Source organism: Peromyscus eremicus, chromosome 15, assembly GCF_949786415.1.
Source record: "Peromyscus eremicus chromosome 15, PerEre_H2_v1, whole genome shotgun sequence".
NCBI lineage: Eukaryota > Metazoa > Chordata > Mammalia > Rodentia > Cricetidae > Peromyscus > Peromyscus eremicus.
The window spans coordinates 66,953,731-66,974,462 of NC_081431.1; the positions used below are offsets into that span (position 1 = coordinate 66,953,731).

At 42.5% G+C, this 20,732-nt stretch overlaps 1 protein-coding gene across 3 annotated transcripts in view; it reads left to right on the plus strand.

Moving 5' to 3' along the window:
* The first annotated feature begins 5,884 nt into the window (after window positions 1–5,884).
* Window positions 5,885–20,732, plus strand: part of Actr3 (actin related protein 3) — a 46,244-nt gene continuing 31,396 nt past the window's right edge. The window contains exons 1-2 of one of the 3 annotated variants that reach the window (XM_059280324.1): window positions 5,885–5,981; window positions 6,206–6,365. In XM_059280324.1, the coding sequence (XP_059136307.1) occupies window positions 6,322–6,365 (44 nt within the window). In that variant the 5' untranslated portion in view covers window positions 5,885–5,981; window positions 6,206–6,321. Of the gene's footprint in view, window positions 5,982–6,184; window positions 6,366–7,072; window positions 7,126–20,732 lie in introns of those variants that run through there. The other 2 variants (XM_059280325.1, XM_059280326.1) reach the window with 2 other exon arrangements.

The following is a 20,732-nucleotide window of genomic DNA, read 5'->3' on the forward strand; positions in this document are numbered from 1 at the left end:
AATGAAGTGAGGAATAAGGTGAGCTTCACTGCCATGGCCATAACCCAGAACCTCACTCACTCAGCCTGGTGATTCTGTAGGGCACAGGAGGAGGAGCTAACTGGTTAATGGGGAGACTCTTAATGGGTTAAGTGTTGAGAGTGATCGACTGCTGAGTGCTCACCCTAAGTGGGGTAGCTATAGCAACTCTCCCCCTTCTCGAAGGCTCAGGGAACACTTTGAATAATGGGGTAGAAAGAATCTAAGACCTGGGAGATGGGGAAGGGTGCTGGGAGATACTGTTTTCTGGACAGGACATGAACTTGTTGGCACTATGGTTACACGCACAAGATCAAGCCAACAAGGTAAGTCAACATTCCAGCAGGCAACACTGATTGAACTCAGGGAGTTACAAAAATTAAATAAATAAAACAGGAAATGAAGAGGGAGAGGGATTGTTTGGAGGCTCCTGGAAGAAGAAGTATGAGACAATCAAGATACATTGTTTAAATGTATGGAACTCTCAAGGAACAAATAAAATACATTGTATTGAAATAAATTAAAAAAAAAAAAAAAAAAGAGGCCGGGGAGATGGCTGAGTGGTTAAAAGCACTTGCTGCTCTTGCAGGGGACCAGAATTCAGTTTCCAGCACTCATATCAGGTGGCTCACAACTCCAGTTCTAGGGAAACTGACAACCTTTTCTGGCCTCTGTTGGTACCTCATGTGGTGCACATACATTCATATATACATACATATACACATAAAATAAATAAAAATGAATGAATAGGTAAATGTTTTAAGAAATGCACAAACCCACTCTAAGACAATAGTATTCATCATTCCCGAGGGCAGAGCCCTTAAAACATACTTTCTTCTTAATGCTTCTGCCTCCCCACATCACTCCATGGGGGTTTAATTTCCAACGTGTCTATTTTGGAGGATATATTCAAACAACAGCACTTAACAGAGAAACACAGAGTTCAAAATTCTCTTGGGGAGAATTCTTTGGCAACATCAGGCCTGCATTCCCACATAGCAACGGGTAGTTACTGCCGTCTGTTGGGTGTGGGCGCTACGTGTTGCCACATCATCCTGGTGGCCGCATCACCCATCACAAACCAGACCAGAACTGGAAGTTTCTGATCCTTGGGTTGGGATGTAGCCCAGTTGGCATTGTGCTTGTTGAGCAGGCATGAAGCCCAGGATTAATCTTCACCACCACACTAATGGGGCACGGTGGCACACACAGGTAATCATAACACTAGTGGAGCGGTGGTGGCAAAGAAGATCACAGACTCAAGGTGATCCTTTGCTACACTGCGTGGCCCACATGAGGCCCCGTCTCTCTCTCACACACACAAAGCTTCTGGCCTTTGCTGTAACTACTTCCTCACAACTGCCCAAGGCTAGGGTGTTGGGTAGTTTTCTTGGGGACTGCCAGTCTGAGCTCCTCTTGGTGACATTTCCAAGGTTCCTTTAAGCCATGCTTGGGAGCACCATGGTAGACTCTTTCCTGTGTGACTTAACTACCTTTAACTGCTAAAAACAATCTATCCATCTGCTTGTGTCCAGTCACTGCTTGACGTTCTGTCTAGGGTGGTCTCTCAGCACACCTCCTCCCACATAACCCCAAGAACCTGATGAGAAGAGGTCATGGGAAAAGGGTTTAGCACCTTCTAAAATGTACGGGGAAAACCAGGAACCATGCATCTTAAAGAAGAACCACGCTTGCTTGACTGCTGGGAAGGCAATTTCTCAGAAACCTTCCCTTAGTATGAGGAGCTGTGACTATGCTCCATATTAACTGACCCTACTGCCCGTCTGTACATATCAGGTCCTGGACTGTCTGGCTTTGTGTGTCAACTTGACACAAGCTAGAGTCATCAGAGAGGAAGGAGCCTCAGTTGAGGAAATGCCTCCATGAGATCCAGCTGTAAGGCATTTTCTCATTTAGTGATCAACGGGGGAGAGCCCAGCCCATGGTGGGTGGGTGCTATCTCTGGACTGGTGGTCCTGGGTTCTATAAAAATGCAGACTGAACAAGCCAGGGGGAGCAAGCCAGTAAGCAGCACCCCTTCATGGCCTATGCATTAGCTCCTGCCTCCAGGTTCCTGTCCCGTTTGAGTTCCTATCCTGACTTCCTTCCGTGATGAACAGCAACTGGGAAGTGTAAATAAACCCTTTCCTCCCCAACTTGCTTTTTGGTCCTGATGTTTCATCACAGCAATAGAAACCCTAACTAAGGCAGATCCCATAGGAATCCTGGTCCCTCACCGCTTTCTACCTGCGAATTCCAGCACACACTATATCCACTCTGGATTCTACTGCACCAAGTCTCAACAAATCAGATGTCAATTAGAAAAATACAACTCTCACCTCAGAAGGGATAAAAGAGAGTTTATACTGGAGCCAAATATGAGTGACTATGGCCCAGGAACACAGACCTCAGTTGCCATGAAATTTGTGTTCCAATGTAGCAACAGTTTCATGAAGTTTTTACAGTTACAGAACAAAATAAGCTATAAATTAAGATTTTTTAATGTATTAGTGGAAACATTAGAGATGTGCCTTACAGCAAAGTGGGCAAAAAATCACTTCTTGGCCTCAGATAGCTGATTGATACCCAGAGCTTTTTGATGGATGGAAACCAGAGATCTATTAAGTTAATATATTCCAAAAGGTTTCACCGGTTAGTCACAAACATGTTAGGCCAGACATAGGCATGGGCAAAGGAATGGCTAGAGAGGGGGATAAAGACAGCCTCAAGTAAATTGTAATTAGGATTTGGATCCATGACATTCCAACCTCTCACAGTCAGTAAAGTTATAATTAGTTAACAAGCCTTCCAGAAGGTTCCATGTGCAATGCTCCTCTTTCCAGAAAGTTCAATTCTCACAGTCCCCATTTTTTTTCCCTAATTCCTTTGATATTTTCCAAGTAGCTTTGGGCTAAGCTTGAGTATGCTGAGCGGGAGCTACAAACTCCTGCACCCATACTGTTTCTCATGGTTCACTTTTCATCACATCCTCTTTGGCTGTCTTCATTTTAACCACTGAACTCTTCCTCCTACTTGGGGAAGAAGTCAGACTCCCCTCCCCCCATACCATCTCAGGTCGGGACCTAAATACTTACAGCTTCTCTTCTTGGGGCCTCCCTTTCTTCCTTCCTCCGCTCCTTACTCTCTGTGGCTGAACTATGAACCTGGTTCAGGTGCTACTGCTCAGCTGTTCTCCAGCTCTTCATCTCTGCTTCTCACAGTCCTCAGCACTTTTCTACGGCTCTCAATACGATTTGCTTCTCTTCTCATGTGCAGAACTCTGAGATCACAGCTCTTATCTATGCTGCATCCCACTATTTTCAGGGTCAGTCCAGTCTCTGCCATACAAGGCAGGCGAGAAATACTTTGCTGTCAAATGACTAATAATAGTAAGAGAGAAACAATATTTTACCCCTCAGGTCAGCTTAACACCTGATAACATAATATTCTGTATTGAATAAGACATCCTTTCTTAATATATTTTTATTATAGTCTCATAGGATCAAACCTACAGTGGTTCATAAAAGATTAGCCTGTTCAAAATACGCCCACTGGTGCAGTGATGGCTGAGAGGTTATAGGGGTAGTCAACCACTTTTGGAGTAGATTTCAGGCCTGCTCCACAGAAGGGAATTTACTCCTGGTATGGCAAACCTGTTTGAAAGCCTGTGGCTCAGGAAGTCACAGGCCCTAGCAGGAAATCTACTACTGTTGCCTTGCTAAACGGAACTGTTGTAATACTACCTTCTAAATAATGATATTTCTACGCATAGGCGAGTGCCGTCCTCAACCTTGGCTGGAGAAGCTTCTCTCTGCAGTGGTCAGCAGTGAAAGCAGACACTCATAAAGTGCTGTGAATATGCGACTATATTGAGTGCTTAGCCTTAAATGGTACATCTCTGTCAACCCTTACCACTCCACAGAGCTCAGGAAGTATCATGGAAGAGGGGGCGGAAAGCATGTAAGAGCCAGAAGACAGGGAGGGGTGCGGTGACATGCTGTCTTCTGGACAGTTCTGACACCGCAGCTATGGTTACCTGAAGCTCAAGCCAAGATCAGCCAGCATTCCAACAGGCCGAGCCGATTCAGTGGGTTACAAAGATAAGTGGAAAAGAAAAAGAAAGGAGAGAGAACATGAAGAGAGGAGAAGGAACATGCTAGGGTACCCAGGGGAACTGGAGAGAGGGTTCAGGGTAAATTTGATCAAGATACATTGACTAATGGCTCATCGCAATGGACATTTGCAAGTAAGGCTGATAGGCCACTGTGTGACAGTCCCAGTGCCACCAAGATGAAGGAAGAGGGGTTGGAGAGCTGGGAAAGGCAAAGGAGCGAAGTGGGGGTTTTGTTGTTGTTTGTTTGGTTTACATTTTTTTAAATTTTCTTTTGTGGGGGGCACTGCCAGGGTGAAGGGCAGATATGGAGGGACCGGGAAATGAGTGGAATTGGGGTGCATGATGTGAATTTCCCAAGGAGTCAATAAAGAAATTCTGTTATAAAAAATTAAATAAGTAAAAGAAACAAGCTATATTGTTTACACGTATAGAATTGTTAAAGAATAAATAAAAGATAAGCCTGTTGGGAAGGAAAGCTATTAACTTCCCGGGTTCCTGCTTATAAGAAAGCCAAGTCTCTACTGCACACTGTCTTTGCAGAATCCCCTGGAGATGTGACCCAGCAGCGTACTTTAGGCTTTCTATGTTACTCTGATGCTTTCAAGTTTTAAAAATGTTGCTTTTTAAGTCTGTAACGTAAAAAACACACATCTTTTGTCTTTTTCTTTCCACTACAAAAAGCTGGTATCATGCTAACAGTACTACAGAAGGAAGCCCATCAATACTCCAACCCAAATACAGGCCACTTGTATAGTTTATTATGTAGAACACAACCTCTGGGACGCCGGCCTTTCTCAAAGGCCCAAGAGAATCTTACTACTCTTGTAGGAAGTCTATCATCACCCCAAAACCCAAATAAAGGCCACTTGCGCAGGCTATGTAGAACATAACCTCTGGGAAGCTTGCGTTTTTAGCTTTATTATTTTACATTTACTTGAGGGGGGCGGAGGACTGTGCAAAATCAAAGAACAACATTCTGGGGTCTATTTATTCCTTCCACTATGTGGGTCCCCAGGGATCAAACTCAGGTTGGCCACAAGAGCCTTTACCTGCCTAGCTATCTCACTGGTCCAATGCTTGCCTTTCTTGAAGACACTCACTGGAACCCCAAATTTGCCCCACCCCCCAAAGTATTGTTTTTTTCTTGTTTATGTTTTTTGGTGAACCTGTGCAACACAGAACATAATCTAACCTTCTGGACGCCTGCCTTCCTTAAAAGCCCAGGCCCACCATCTTGGGGATCTTGAAACCCACAGTGTAAATAGAATTAACTGACATAAATCTCCGGACACAAACCTTGGTTCATCCCTTTCCTGACTGCTCATCAAGATGTGCTATAGCGATAAAGGGGGCACGCTGCTGACCACGTTTCCAATTAGCCCCTCTCCCCCGCAGCAGAGAAGCGCTTCTGCTCATTTCCTCAAGCTAGCAGAGAAGGAACACACACACACACACCCACCACCACCAAAAGGCAGCTTCAGAACTGGAAACTCAGCCTGACTTCTGGGCTTTCACCGGACGGAAAATGCGAAGTGGAGTTTTCGCAAATCGGAACCGGAGCCGCGGCCTACGGCTGCACGCCACCGCGCATGTGCTGCCGCTTCAAGAAAAAAAAAAAACAACAAAACTTCAAGCTCCGCTTCGGTTCTGCATGTCTAGCCATCTGAAAACCCGAAGTGGAGTTTATGGATGTCCGGAAAGGAGCCGAGGCCGCCGGGCTGCGCTCTACGGCGCACGCGCACTCGCCCCTCCCACCCGGAACCGGAAGTAGGAGCGATCGCGGCCTGGGGCCTGGCCTGGCCGGGGCGTCGGCAGCGGCGGCCATCTTGGCTACCCGCGGAAAGGCAGTGTGAGGGGAAGAAGTTGTAGGGTGGGGGCGGGAGCGAGGAGGAGGAGGAGGAGAAGGAGGAGGAGGAGGGCCGAGAGAGCGGAGGGGTGGAGGAGGAGGCCGCGGCGGGGCAGGGCGGGGACAGCCTGCCGGCCGGCCAGCCTGCCGGGCTTGCGGAAGTACTAGCCCTGCTGCTCACTCGCTACTGCTCGGGCTTCCCACAGCTCCCTCCCTTCCTCCCTCAGGACCGAGGGCGGCCCAGGCCAGTGCATGGTCAGCTAGCTCCCATCTCCATCCCCGGCCTCTAGCAGCACGGAACGGACGGCGGCGGCGGCGGCGGCGGCGGCGGGCGAGGAGGAAGATGGCGGGACGGCTGCCGGCCTGTGTGGTGGACTGTGGCACGGGGTACGGCGGGGCTTCTGGGTCGGGGAAACTGAGGCTGGGGGACCGCCGGAGGAGGGAGATGAATGGGGCTGAGCCGGCCAGACTGGCGAGGGGTGGTGCCGGGAGCCTCCCTGCTCGGGTCGTCTCAGCCTCCTGGGACGAAGATCTTCTCAGGCCCTTCCCTCCTGGGAAGGCCGGCCGGCCCACCTGGCTTTCCTTTCCCCTTCTCTCCCTTTCCTGCCTGGGATCTTGGGGACTCACAGGGGACAGCCAGACATGGGATCAAGGAAAAAAAAAAAAAAAGAGAGAGAGAGAGAGAGAGAGAGAGAGAGAGAGAGAGAGAGAGAGAGAGAAGCGCTCCTTGCAGGTTTTGCAAGATCGTTGTGACAACCCTCAATCTCTAGGGCGTGTGGGTGGGGAGAGGGAAGAGCCAGGCTGTGGAAATGGAAAGCTGGAATGGGGGCTTTTGCAGAGGACCCCCCCCCCGCGCGCCGCCTGTGTCCCACCCGGCACCCCGTCCTGGCCATCTCCCACTACCCAGTGGACCAAGTCACATTCCAGTTCCAGCGAGGAGGAGGATCTCATGGGGTTATTGCTCTTGCCTCAAAAAAAGTCCCTTAGTGAGCAAGCGCGCTGCAACTTCCTCAGTTTTGTCAAAGCCGCTTCCTGCTTTCCGTCTTTTATAGCCTTATAAGGTAGTTTTTCGTCTCCGACGTTAGCACGTCTTATTAGAACTTTCAAAATTAAGCAGGTTGCGAAAAGAGTGGATCCTGAGTGCTAGGTATCAGTGTGTTTGAATTAAAAAAAAAAAATGTTCTCGTGCCCACGGAGGGAGGCCGAGAGGGAAGAGCAGGGACGCACCCTGGAAACTAAACTAAACGTTTACGTTCGTTTTGTGACAGTTTCTTGAATGCCGAAAGGAGGCATAGAGGTATAAAGGAATGTATAAATTGATTTAAAGTAATTGTTTCTGATAGTGTGGTTGACTGAAAGGACTTTAAAGTGGTGGTTTTGTATTAATGAAGCTTTTAGAGAGTTACAACTTGCGCTCTGCAGTGACTTAGAGAGACGACTTCATTTTTGATGTTCTAGGTTGAAATACTTGGTGGAGAAAGACTCCTGTGCTGATGTCTAACCCTCAAACACATCAGTGGTTTTGAGGACACTTGCCAGCCTTTTCCCTCCTATTCACTGTACCACAGTAATTTAAAAGATGCCTTTCCCCCCACACTAGTTAGTCTGTGTAAATTCCTCCAATCTTAAGTCTCCTGCCTTTATTTCTAACGTGCCGTCCAGGCAGCCGGAAACAACGGATATCTTAGTATTTTTTTCTTGGAAAATACTAGCTTGGTCTTGGAATTTCTATGTATTTCTTAGTTGACATCCCATTAAAGTTAGATTTTCTTTCGATCCAGTCTCATTCCCCTGAAGCGTTTCTATATGTATATTTAAGTTTATCCTTTCATATAGTTTAATTGGTGAATAGATGGATGTTAGGGGCATTTTTAAAATTAGAACTGACCAGAGTGAATAGGACTTTTCAAGTGCCTTGTATTGAAGTTACAGATACTGCTATGTAATACTTCATGCTTTAGAAATGATTGTTACTGTTAGGAAACCGTGTAGTCATTGACTACCTTATAAATAATGCCGAGACAGCTTAAGTAGGATGTTTCTTTTTATGCATTTCTTTTGAAATGCAGTTTTGGTTATTTTTGAATGAGTAATATTGGGTAGCTCATTGAACTTAGCTGTCCCTAAATGACCTTTTTTTTTTTTTTTTTTTTTTCTGAAAGGGTAACCTTGAATTAAAAACACGTTGAGTGACCAGGAGGAGTGGTGCAGCTTCTATGTAGGCTATTTCTGTCTAATATCTCAATTACTAAATCATTACATTACTACACTTATCTCACCTTACAAGGATTGGTTAGCTGGACATTGATTTATGATACAGATTGAACTGATTAAAGTCATCTTCTCTGTTCAGTATTTTTACTTTTGATCACAATCTGAATTTCCCAGTTTAGAGTTCTATTTATTTTGCTTCTCAAAAGGATTTTTGTGTAACATCCCCCTACCCCTACCTCCCAAGTTGGGTATTAAGTATAGCAGTTTAGAAATCATACCTTGAATTTTATCAGGAAACCCCTCTTTCAGTGACCAGGATAAATAGCATGTCCAAGAATGCCTAACAGGGAGTTTTACATCTAAATAACTCCCCCAAATGCTGAAGGTGCTCCTCTAGCTTGTGTTTCCCCTCCCCCATGCTTTAGCCATTACAGGAACCTCTTAGGTCTTAGGTCGCTATCGCTACGCTTATAGAGTGAGTGAAACATTTGCAGGTTGCCCATCCCATTTCATTAGAGAATTTAGGCAAAAAGTGATAAGTCTGCTAATCTTGATGGTGGTCTTACAAGCTGTAAGAGTTAGGACACATGAAGTTTAATTCCAGAACTTTAAATTAGGAATCCTCCAGCATAATTCATCATCAGAGATTCATCATCATGACCCAGGTTCAGGTCATGAAGTATTTTTCACATACCTAAAGAATTAAGAAAGAAATACTTACTTCATATCCATATCATGTCAACATACTTTTTGGTCTATATTGGCAAAGTATTGTAGAATAAAATTACCGCTCAGAAATCTGGTTGCTTCAAAACAAAGTGTAGGACTTGGGAGTGTAGCCTAGGATAGAGTGCCTCAACATGCACAAGGTCCTGCTTCAGACCCCAGTCAGACAGAGGGAGCAGTGATGAGAAAAGCAATTTTTAAAGCATTAAAAGGATGTAATGCTTGGGTAAATAAAGTTATTGTAAGTGAGTTTCGTTTTTGCCTGTTTTCACTCATTTCTTCAACATTGCATTATGGACTTTCTTTTCTCTTTATGTATTTTGTTTTTCACTGAGAAACTGCTTTAGTGGGTTATACCCGCTGATTAAATAACAGGTTAATATACAGCCTTATTTTGCAATCTTGGATATATTTAAGTAAATTACAGAATTTCTCAAATCTATTTTTTTTAAGCAGTCTTCTAACTGTAAGCACAAATATTTTTGTTGGTTTTGGTAAAAGTAGAGTCTTTATAGTTCATCCTGTGGCCAAATCCTAGCAGTTGGTAAAGATGTGTTTGAGATCAGTGAGAAGCCATGGATGAGTGAAAGCATACTTAGGAAGTTTCTCTTTCTTGACTGTATTCTGTTCATAATGTGTTAATATTACAAAAGGCAGGAACATTCATAATATCTTGATAACAAAGAATCTTTGAAACTCTTACTCTTAATTACTTGTGTGTGTTGTTTAAGGTAACAGACACACTGCTGTTGAGAAGACAGGTTCTTAAGACTCCTTTCCTGCTAGCATCTTTTTGTTTTTGGTTTTTCGAGACAGCTTTGTAGCTTTGTGCCTTTCCTAGAACACACTTGGTAGACCAGGCTGGCCTTGAACTCACAGAGATCCGCCTGGCTCTGCCTCCCGAGTGCTGGGATTAAAGGCATGTGCCACCACCGCCCAGCTTCCTGCTAGCATCTTTACTGCCTGCCAGGTTCATGTTACCTAGACTGACTTTGGGATGCACTGTGTAGTGACCTTTCCAGGGCTATTGTTAAACACAGTTCAGAATTTTTATTCTTAAGAACAGAAGGGAAAGGTTGGCTACTGGTGAATCCAATGGCCAGGGTTTTAGTTTGTTCTATCTTAATTTGACTTCTGACAGCTCTTTTTGCTTTTTACAAGTGAGAATGGAGAATATTAACTTTAATATCATTTAGTTAGTAGGTTGTGGAGTAGCTGCTTGAACTAAGTTCTGTATTTGAGCCTGTGGGGTTCTTTGAGCCCCCTTTTAGAGAATTATATACATCATTCTTTCTGTTAGTAAAATTAATTCAATTTAACTCTTGTTTACAGTGATTTTGTAGAAATAATCCTAGCCTTATGAATTTGATTCAATTAGTGAAATCTTTTTGTCTTTCTTTAGATTTTTCCCTGAATATTTTAATTTCTACACTATCTCCTTGTTACTTAAAAAAAAAAGAAAAAAGACTGGGATTTCTCAGGAAGTAGCTACTGTTTAGTAAGAGCACGTGCAAGGCCTGTGGTGAATGCTGTGTATCAGCTCCTCACCCTTTCCCTTCTCCTTGAGCAGTGCTGTTTGTATTATGTAGATAAGAAACTTAAGCTCCAGGAGGTTAGACCACTTGCCTAAGTATAGTAACATAGAACCTGAAGGATCAACCACGGACAGTTTTTAATTGTTTCAGTGTTTTGGGGTGGGAAGGGATTAATTCATTCGATAGTTACTTGAGGATGGTTGAGGTTTACTTTATACTTCCCAGTAGGCCAGGCATTCTTGGAACTATAGCAAAAGTATCTAATACAGACTGCCCTCATGAATCCTAATCCTAACATTAAAAATTAAAGGTGATGGATAAAGGCAGGGTTCTCTCAGTTTTTGTTTTTTTGAAGTAATCTCACTGAGTAGCAATAATCACTGTAACTCAGGCTGCTCTTAAACTTGCAGTGATTCTCTTGCCTTGGTTTCCTGAGTGCTGGGTTGACTGTTGTGAGCCACCACAGGCAGCTGATACTGGCAGTTATCAGACATTAGATACGTGCTTTTCAGATAGGAAGAGCTGTTTCCCAGGTTCTGAGGAAAGTGGTGATTGTGAACAGGAAGTCAAACAAGCTGTAATGAATGTCAGATTTGAGCCATCCTTTCAAGGAGCTGGGTAGATGCACAGGAGAGCGTCTTCCCAAGGGAAGGAAGGAAGGAAGGAAAGCTGTTTGTGCGCCCTGCTGATGGGAAGAGTGGCTGCTTGTCTTTTACTGCTTGCCTTGCCTCCTTCATGAGTTTTGGGCTGTTCGATAACATAATGTAAGTTTAGATTTTATATGCGAACTGACATTTTCCGACATCTCCTGTACTAGGTTTTATATGTCAGCAAAACTTTATTGTAAAAGAACTCTACTTGATAGGGAGTCCAAATTCTCAAGAAGAGTAGTTAATGCTGAAAACAGGACGTTTAGTCCATTTACTGAGTGGAATGCAGAAGGACTGCATGTAGGAGAGTAAGGTCAAGCAACAAAGCTTGTTGTATAGCAGCAACTCTGATCTGTACTGCGAGATCTGCTCCTGTTCTTAACAGTGAGTGAATGTGAAACAGGAATTACGAGTATGCCTTTGCTTTGGTCTTTCTTTCTTTTTTGATACTGAGTCCCATGTAGCCCAGGGTGGCCTTGCACTGTTGTCCCCACCTCTTGAGCAAACACCAAGGTGACTGGCACCACCACACCCAGTTAGGAGTATGGTTTTTAAAAGTCTGTACGCAGTGTGTGGAGTCAGTGAGCGTTTGTTTCATTGGGCTCCCTAGATGCGTCTACTCGTGTTTGTTGAGACCACAAACCTCACTGAAGCTTCCGGCCAGCCTGGAGCTCACTTCGTAGCTCAACTCAGGGCAGTCTTCCTATCTCAGTCTTCCAAGCGTGGAGATTGCAGGTGTGAGCCAGCACACTGTTTCCTGGACGATTCTTAAGCAGCCTACTCGGCAGCAGCTTTGCTGGTGGGTAGTGTCTGGTAGTGTACAGTGTGCAGTCGGCTGTTGTGGTGGGGTGGAGTGGAAGGTGGATGTCTGAAGACTGCTGCTCTCGTCTGCACCTTCCCTTCACTCTTGCACTGCTTCTTTATGGCGTGCAAGGAATTGAATTCAGGCCCTGCCACAGAAGAACCTGTATGCTTTGTGCTTTCTCACTTACGGTTTAGCAATTGTAATTTTCTTCCTTATTTATTTTTATAATGCTTAAAAGTGGTTTCTTACACAGGGCTCGGCACATAGTGAGAACATGGTATGTTGCAATTATAATCATCAGTTAGCTCCCTCCTGGGTTTTTTTGAATTAAAGTTTTTAAGGAAAAGAACATGATGTTTGTGCTTATTTTCTTATCTCACACAGACCTTGGCCTTCTTGTTGTATCTGGTGCAGTCAGTATGGGCTTTGCTTATTTAAGAGGAGAGAAGGCGGTACAGCTAGGGTTTGGAATTAGGGTTGTAAATTCATAAATGAGGATTTCAAGATCGTGACCTTGAATGGTTAGGGCGATACAGGAGTTAGCCTATGGTTTTTGTTTTTGTTTTTTAACATTTATTTTCTGGGGTGTGAGTATAGAAATCAAGACAATTTTGAAGAGTTGGTTTTTTCCTTTTACCATGTGGGCCCTGGGGATGAAACACAGGGGACTAAGCTTGGCAGCAAGAACCTCTACCCACTGGGCCATCTCCTTTGCCCAGGAATTAATTTTAAGAACCTTTAAATTTGGGAGACACAGAGATGACTCAGTGGGTGAAGGCACTTGAACCTGGCCTGACAGCATGCACTAAATAAATAAATACTAAAAAGCAAAACAGTAGAATCGGAATAGTTGTATTTGTAATGCTGTTTTGTAGCTAGAAATGTCCTTGAGGAGTGAGAAAAAAAGGGACTTCCGTAAGTCAGACACACATTCCGACGTTATGATAGCAGCTTGTAGACGGGCTGATAAAATGAGAATTGAAAGAGAAAAGAACAGAAAGATAGAGTTGCAGTGCTTCTTTAATACACCGCCCGCCCGCCGTGTGAAACAGCTTCTGGAATGTCATGACAGGAGCTAGGGAGCCAGCGAGTCAGAGAGCGCCTGTGGCTTGTGAGTCATACTCTATTTCATCCTGTTTCTGAGAGGCAAACTTTTTAATCAGGAGGGGAATATCTCAGTTGTGCTAAAACCCCCTGTCCAGCAGTCCCCACTCCCCAACAAGTGAAATAGTTACAATGTTGTCCCGGAGGCAGAAGTGTGGAATGGCTAAAATGTAGCTTGAAGCACGTTTCTGCAACGGAAGTCCTCTGGTTAATAAATGCATTCAGTGCTCTCTGTAATTCTATTGGAACTTGTTAGGGTTTTAATGACACTACCTGTCTGTAATAGCCATATGTATAAAAAAGGAAGAACAAAACACTAAGTACTAGCCGCACTACAGCATGTACATTCTCACTCACCAGCCCTTAGAATATTCTTGGATTAACCAGTGCAAGATAGGTGATGTTTTAAATTTGGTTCTTTGGAGTAAGATAGTAATGTCTATTACTTTGTGTTTGGTTGCTGTGTGTGTGCCTTTCATAAGACACAAAAAAGACTTGTCATGATCAAAACATGAACAAAAAAAGACAGATGACATCCCTATGTTCTCAAGGGGCATTTTGTGACATTGTTTGTTTCAGGGTTTTTTGTCCCAAATCATTTTCGATCCATTGCCTTAAACTCCGCTGTTTGCTTCTTCACACCTTTTCCTTGAAACCGGTAAAGGAGTGGCAATGAGTTTGTGTGTGTTGTGTGTGTGTGTCTTCACCCTTTCTTCCCTAACTGGTACTTGAGTGAACTGAGGTGTTCTGATGCTGAACATCCCATCATTTTCTTCCTAAGTGCTTTTGTTCTTTTTTAAAAGATAATTTATTTCAGTTCCACCGTCTAACAAGCCACGGCACTATGCATTGCCTTTCATGAAAGTACAGTACTCTTGAGAAAGGGTCTACTTCTTGAGTGTTCAGTATGAACAAAGGGTTACCAAGAGGAGGGATAGCAATCCTGAAGGGGGTTTAGGATACAAAAGACCTTACAACTTAGGCTAGATTTCAGACTGAAAATGTAAACTATTTTTTTTTTTTTTTGGTATTTGTCTGAAGTAGAAAACAAATGCTTGCTTAAATAAGTGGGTTTTAGTTTTAGAAATTATTTTAAGTAAATTATTTTAAGTAAATATAATGTGTTTTGTAAGCATTTTTAGAAACCAATTACTTTGTTACTTTCATAAATTAAGTGAAATTTTAATAATTTTTTTTCATAATTTAAGTGACGTACCTAATGATTCACATAGAATTAATTAGAGAACTGAGCACTTATGGGGGCTTTTCTAGAAACACAAAGCCCAGCGCTGCAAAGGAGAGAGGTGTGTGTAGTGGAGAGAGCAAGCATGCATTAATTGAGTGGCTGTGGTGAAGCCTTAAAGCCCCCGCCCCCCCAGTGACACACCTCCACCAACAAGGCCCCATCTCCTTTTGGGGCCGATGTCATTCAAATAACCACAGATACTGAATGGGTTGTGTAAATCAGCCATTTTAAGGTCCCTTTAAAGTTTTTGGGTTTTTTTTTTTTTTTTTTGAGATAGTTATTACTCTTTCAGAAATCCTACAGAAGTAGGTATGATACATTTTAAAGATATAAGGATCATGAGGTATTGAGTAGATCTAGAGTGGTGGTTCTCAACCTTCCTAATGTTGCGGTTCCTTATGTTGTGGTGACCCCCCAGCCATGAAATTATTTCATTGCTACTTCATAAGTGTAATTTTCTACTGTTGTGAATTGGATTGTAAATATCTGACATGCAGGATATTTAATATGAGACCCTCGTGAAAGCATCATTTGACCCCAAAGGGTCACAACCCACCTAGGTTGAGAACCACTTATCTAGAGTTTGAGGAGCAATGTGCAGTCCTTCTAGAGATTGCCCCTCGTGGGAATATACTGTACTCAGTAAGTGGTTACATTTTTAATCCAGATAAGAGATTTCTTCTTAAGCATTCATCCTTTAAAAATTAATTACCTAGCTGGCAGTGGTGGCTCACGCCTTTAATCCCAGTACTAGGGAGGAAGAGCCAGGTGTATCTCTGTGAGTTCAAGGCCAGCCTGGGCTACAGAGTGAGTTCCAGGACAGGCACAAAGCTACACAGAGAAACCCTGTCAAGAAAAACCAATAAATAAATAAATAAATAAAAATTTTAATTGCCTTTAGAACTTCTAAATTCAGTATAAACATGGGATGTGATGGAAGATTATAGTGATTATCAATTACAATGCAAGTTAAATGATAAAGAACTATGTGTAGTCCATTTGAATATTCTGTGAGTAAATATTGTACCTAAGGGCGTGTTGACAATTGCGGATTAATTTTCCTTAGTTCAATTAAGAAGATAATTTCTACTATAGTTAAATGTTAAAAGTGACTATTTCTGCAGTTTGAAAGTGAGTATCTCTTGTGCATTGAAATGGAACTGCTGAGTTTGATGTGGTGCGCACCTGAACCCCAGCACTGGGGGAGCAGGAGGTTGTCCTTGGCTACATAGTGAGTTTAAGGCTAGCCTAGGACACATGAGATCCTATCATCCTTTATGTTAGAAACTATATGAAACAAAGTAAAATGAATAATGGAACTTAGGAAAGTAAATTTCTCTGAAAAGGGAAAACTAGACTGGGAGAACTTGCAGTTTGGCACTGAAATAATGATTGTGTAGGCTAAATGAAGCCAGTTATTAGAAAGTAGAATTAGGTTGCTGTTTCGGGAGTACATGGCATATTTGGGTGTATCATCCAAAAAAACACAAGTTGTAATAAAGACATGAATGTTTACTGTTCAAAAGTCTTTGTAATTTTGCTTTATAATAAAGGGTAATGGTGATAGCAAATAATTAGTAATGGCTGAAACTTTTTTGTATTTAGAACATCTTTCAAAGGCATTGTAATCTGTTGTATAGCTTTTGGAAAATTGTATTTAAAGCCGAATTTTTGTCTCATGTTGTAGTTTTTTGTTGTGGGAGTGGAAGTATTCCCTGACTGCCTTTGTCAGTATGTGTGAATGACCCTGCTCATCTTGTTTCAGGTTCTAGTTCCATAAGGGAAGTTATTTGAAAAACAGATTGAGCTTTTAAAAAGGGGAGATGGGGCTGGACAGTGGTGATGAACACCTTTAATTCCAGCACTCAGAAGGCAGAAGTGGTGGATCTCCATATTGGAGGCCAGCCTGGTCTACAGGGCTAGTTCTAGGACAGCCAGGGCTATGCAGAGAAACCCTGTCTCAAAGGAAAAAAAAAGGGGGGGGGTGGGCTTTAAAACTGATAGGAAGACTGAAAAGAATCAAAAGAAGTATACCTTGGTCCCACTGTAGACGTTTTTGGATACAGTAACATTAGCACAGTTATTTTAGTGGATATAAAGGAAAAGAAATACTGAGTGCAGCTGCAAAGAAGGGAGGTCTGGACAGCAGGAGCCCCATCAAGGATGTGCTGAGAAAGAGCGTGAGTCCTAAGCTGAGACCTCACTGCGCCAAGCATTCAAAGTTCTGTCAGACTAGCTGGAGTTACTAGACCATGGATTGGAGAGTTGGACCTGATGTGTAATGACATATCCTTTTCCTCCTAGATGAGACAAGTTTTGCCTCCTACCAAGACTTAATCCTCAGCGGTGGTTCTTGTCGATTGGCTTTGGAAATTTGATTCTGGAGGGAAAAAAATTATAGCACTCTCTACAGTGGAAAAGATAGAGAAGACTAAATATACAATACATTCTGTATGCCAGGCACTGTTCTAATTGTTTTTCATATAGAGAAGACTAAATATACAATACATTCTGTATGCCAGGCACTGTTCTAATTGTTTTTCATATGCTAATTCATCACATATCTAGGCTCTGTTTTAGTGTTAACTGCTTGACAGAAATCAGGCATGTTAGGTGTGACATTTAAAGGCTTTCATACAATTGAGTAGTTTAGCATAGTCACCAGGTAATACAGTCATTATCACAATCAGCTGGGGACATTTTCCACACTCTGCTCACTAGCAGTCACATTCCGTTCCCTCTGAGCTCAGCCCTTTGCGTGCATTGATCCCCTTTCTGTCTTTGATTTGTGAACTTTTAGGATTTCTCAAAAATGGAAGCATACAATTTGTGGCCTTTGTGATTGACTTTCATGAGGGAAGTATTTACTGCTGTAATCTGTGCTGTTTGTGATAATGGACAGGTATTGTCTGAGTGATTGGGAAAACAATCTTGGAAGAGATTATTCCAGGAATGGATAGAGGCATGTAAGGAGGTCTGGAGGACAAGTCTTTTTGGGAAGGAAACGCTCCTCGCTCACTGATTCTAAGAAAGTGCTCTCTGTTGTTACTTTTAATTTTATGGAAGGGAACTTTGTGAATTTAGTGTCATTGCTTATACATTAGAAGTCTGTTTCTGTGATCATACGTCTGTCAGTATAAATGTTTGTAGGATCAGGATCCAGGCTTTCAAATGGTGAAACAAATCTCCCCTTCCCTCCCCTCCCGTCCCCTCCCCTCCCTTCCCCTCCCCCCTCTTGTTTGAGACAGGGTCCTTGCTAGGGAAGTGTAGGATAGCCTGGGGCTAGTTCTGTTGGTCAAGTTGGCCTCAAACTCAAGAACCTTCTACTCTAGCCTCCCCATACTAGGATTCCAGGAGTGAGCCATTGTACTTGGCTCACCTTGTCTATTTGGTCCTAAGTTCCGACTAGATTCCAAGTTTGAACCTGAGGGAACTAGAATAGTGTTCTCTCTGTTGACTGAGAGTTCAGGTTTTCTCCCAATATTCTACTAGGCTTTTTTATGTAAGGTTGAACATTAACTTGCAGGTGGTGAGGAAAACCCTGGAGTTCTACAATTAGAAAAGCTTTCTAAGCAGTTGTAATATATTTTCCCAGCTAATATTTGCTGCTTGTTGGGCAAGTTCTGTGAATTAGCTCTGACATTTCTTATTCTAAAGTTCCTAACCCAGGATTTTGCCCTTGGAGTTTGGGTACAGAGTGAAGAAAGCTGTGGCAAAGCTAAAGCCAAGCTCTTTACGGGCGTGCATTGGGATTCATCGGAAGACCTCTTTCATTTCCGGTTGGATAATCAAAGTTGTGTGCAATGTTTTATGCCGTGTAAAGGCAGAAGCAGGTTTTTCATAGGCTTCTTTCAGCTACTGAGAAATTGTAGAAAATGGCTTCACAGAATCAGTGGGATGAAGACCTTCCGTGTGCTATGACCGTGTGTTTGTTGTGTTGTGCTGTCTGCTGTAAAAGTTGTGAAATTCGGAAAGAAAGAAAACAAAAAAGTGCCATCTTTGACTCCCCTCCTCCCCCTCCTCCCCTTGTGATACTGGGCATTGAATCTAAGGCATGGTTTGTACTGTATAAATCCACTACCACTGAGGTTCATTCCCAGCCGTTCCAAGCTTGATTTGGGGATAAGTGGGGCTTGAGTGACAAGCCCATAGCACCACCCATGCCCTGCCCTTTCTCCCTTTCAGACTGCAGAGTCACCCCATTGTTCAGAGGAATAGTGTGTTTGCTGTTCTTTGGCTTTTACCACAGCCTTTCATCCAGTTCATTTTAACATTGATTCTTATTCCCGTTAGGTACTTTCATATTTGTAATCTGTTGCTATCTTCAAGTATCTTTTTTTGTTGTGAGGTGCTTTTGAAAGCAAAAATAATGTACAAACTGCTGTATTAAGTGAAAGAACTCTTGTCAGCTGCATGGTTGTAATAACTAAACATTGCAGTTTGTAGACGTATAGTCATGTCGAAAGGAAGGGATGCTAATGCATTTTACAGTATAAGGATACTGACTTTACTAAAAAGTGTTTTTGTATAATTGGGTTTCTTTTAGCAGTATACAGTGAATAATATAGTAGATGCCTATACTGAATTATCGCCTGCTGATATTCACATATTTATTTCACCCTTTTATGGTTTTGAAGACCAGGGGAACTTTGCCAGTGAATCTCCAGATCCTCTTCTTCCTGGACTATGTGTCACACCACCAGTTCTTGCATAAAACATCTTGTGTGTGTGTGTGTGTGTGTGTGTGTTGTGAGTGTGTGTTTTAAACAGTTTAGGCCTCCCCTGTCTCCCAACTGGCTGATATTTCTCCTGCCGTTATTTCAGTAATCTAGACTCGGTAACTTCAGAAGTGCTTGGAATTCTGTCTTTTGTATTCCCATCCCTAGGTGCAGGCCTATTCCCCTAAACCTTAGAAGCCAAAATCAGTGTTGTGGAGGTGTGCTCACCCACTGTGGTGGCTGTTGTAGTCTAGAAAAAGACTCTTCTGAAAATTTCCTAGGCCATAGAGAAACCTTTTTGGTTTAATTTCTCAAAAATGTTATACTGTCCTTATAGGTTTCATAAAATTTAGTGAGATAGCTTTGCCATTTTTATTCCATGATACAGGGATACTTCTCTCAGTATAGCGAAGCGTAAAGAAATAGAGTGGATTCATAATTTGCCTATGTAACGGCATACACACATGCACCTGTGCCTGAGCTAGCTCTAGAATACAAGAGAACTTGATGGGAAAGACAACTGAGTAGGTAGGGATAGCTATGGGAGAGAATTACCTTTTTTTTTTTTTTTTTTTGTAGTCGTTAAAATTTCTTTATGAGCGTATAGTACTTTTGAGGAATTGCTTAAAAGTAGTACTCATGCATGGCTAGAACACTTAAGAAATAATGATAGAAATTTAAAAATCAAAGCCCCCCCCCCCCCCCATCCTGTTAGTTGGAGATAGCTACTCCTGTTTCTTTGTGTTGCTCTTGTGTGGCTCTTCTGGAAGAGAAAAACAGTGATGTTCTCTTTCTTAATTTGTTTTTTGACAAGCTTAAGCTCCCAGCACACGTATTTCTTTGTTAGTAGTCGATCCTAGGGTTTTGGTGCTTGTGTGTGTGTCTTTGACATGTTTCGAAATAGTCACTAAGTATGATTTCTCTGTGTAGACATATTTGGAAATATTTTTGAACTGTTGAAGGTGGCTCAGTATAATATAAGCAGTATAAAAAACAAGTGCACAAACTGAGTGAGTAGTGACAAAGCATCAGGATGCTACCAACTGCTGGAGAGTCACCATTAAAATTAAATGTCTCTGGGCTGGAGAGATGGCTCAGCGGTTAAGAGCACTGAGCTCTTCCAAAGGACCCGATTCAATGCCCAATACCCACGTGGTGGCTCACAATTGTCTGTAACTACAGTTCCAGGGGACCCGACACTCTTACACAGGCATTCACACAGGCAAAACATAGCAGAGATAAAAATAAAGAATTAAAGAATTAAATGTCTTCTAAAAGAATGATTTATCTTTAGTATGTATTTAAGGTATATAAATAGTGCTGTAAGTGCACCATATGCAATGATTCCTACAAAGTAACATCCAGTCCCTAGCATTCTACCTTTATGTGTGGTACCTTAATAAATTTTGAATATACGGTACATTACTATTAGCCGTAGTTACCACGCTGTTCCTTAGGTAATTATTCTGAATAATTATTCTTGTAATCATTTTTCATATTATTTAGTAATTGCTCTTGTAATTGAAAGTTTGTATCTGTCAGTATCTTTCTATTCCTTTCACCTCCCAGCCCTAACTAAACACCATTCTTTGTTTCTTTACAAATGACTGTCATATTCCACAGATCTTTATCTTTTACCTTCAGTAATTTGACTATGATGTGCCTAAGTGTAATTTTCCTGGCATTTAAATGTTTGAGTTCTCTCAAGCGTGTAACTAAATTTGGAAAGTTCTTAACCATGGCTGCAAATGTGTCA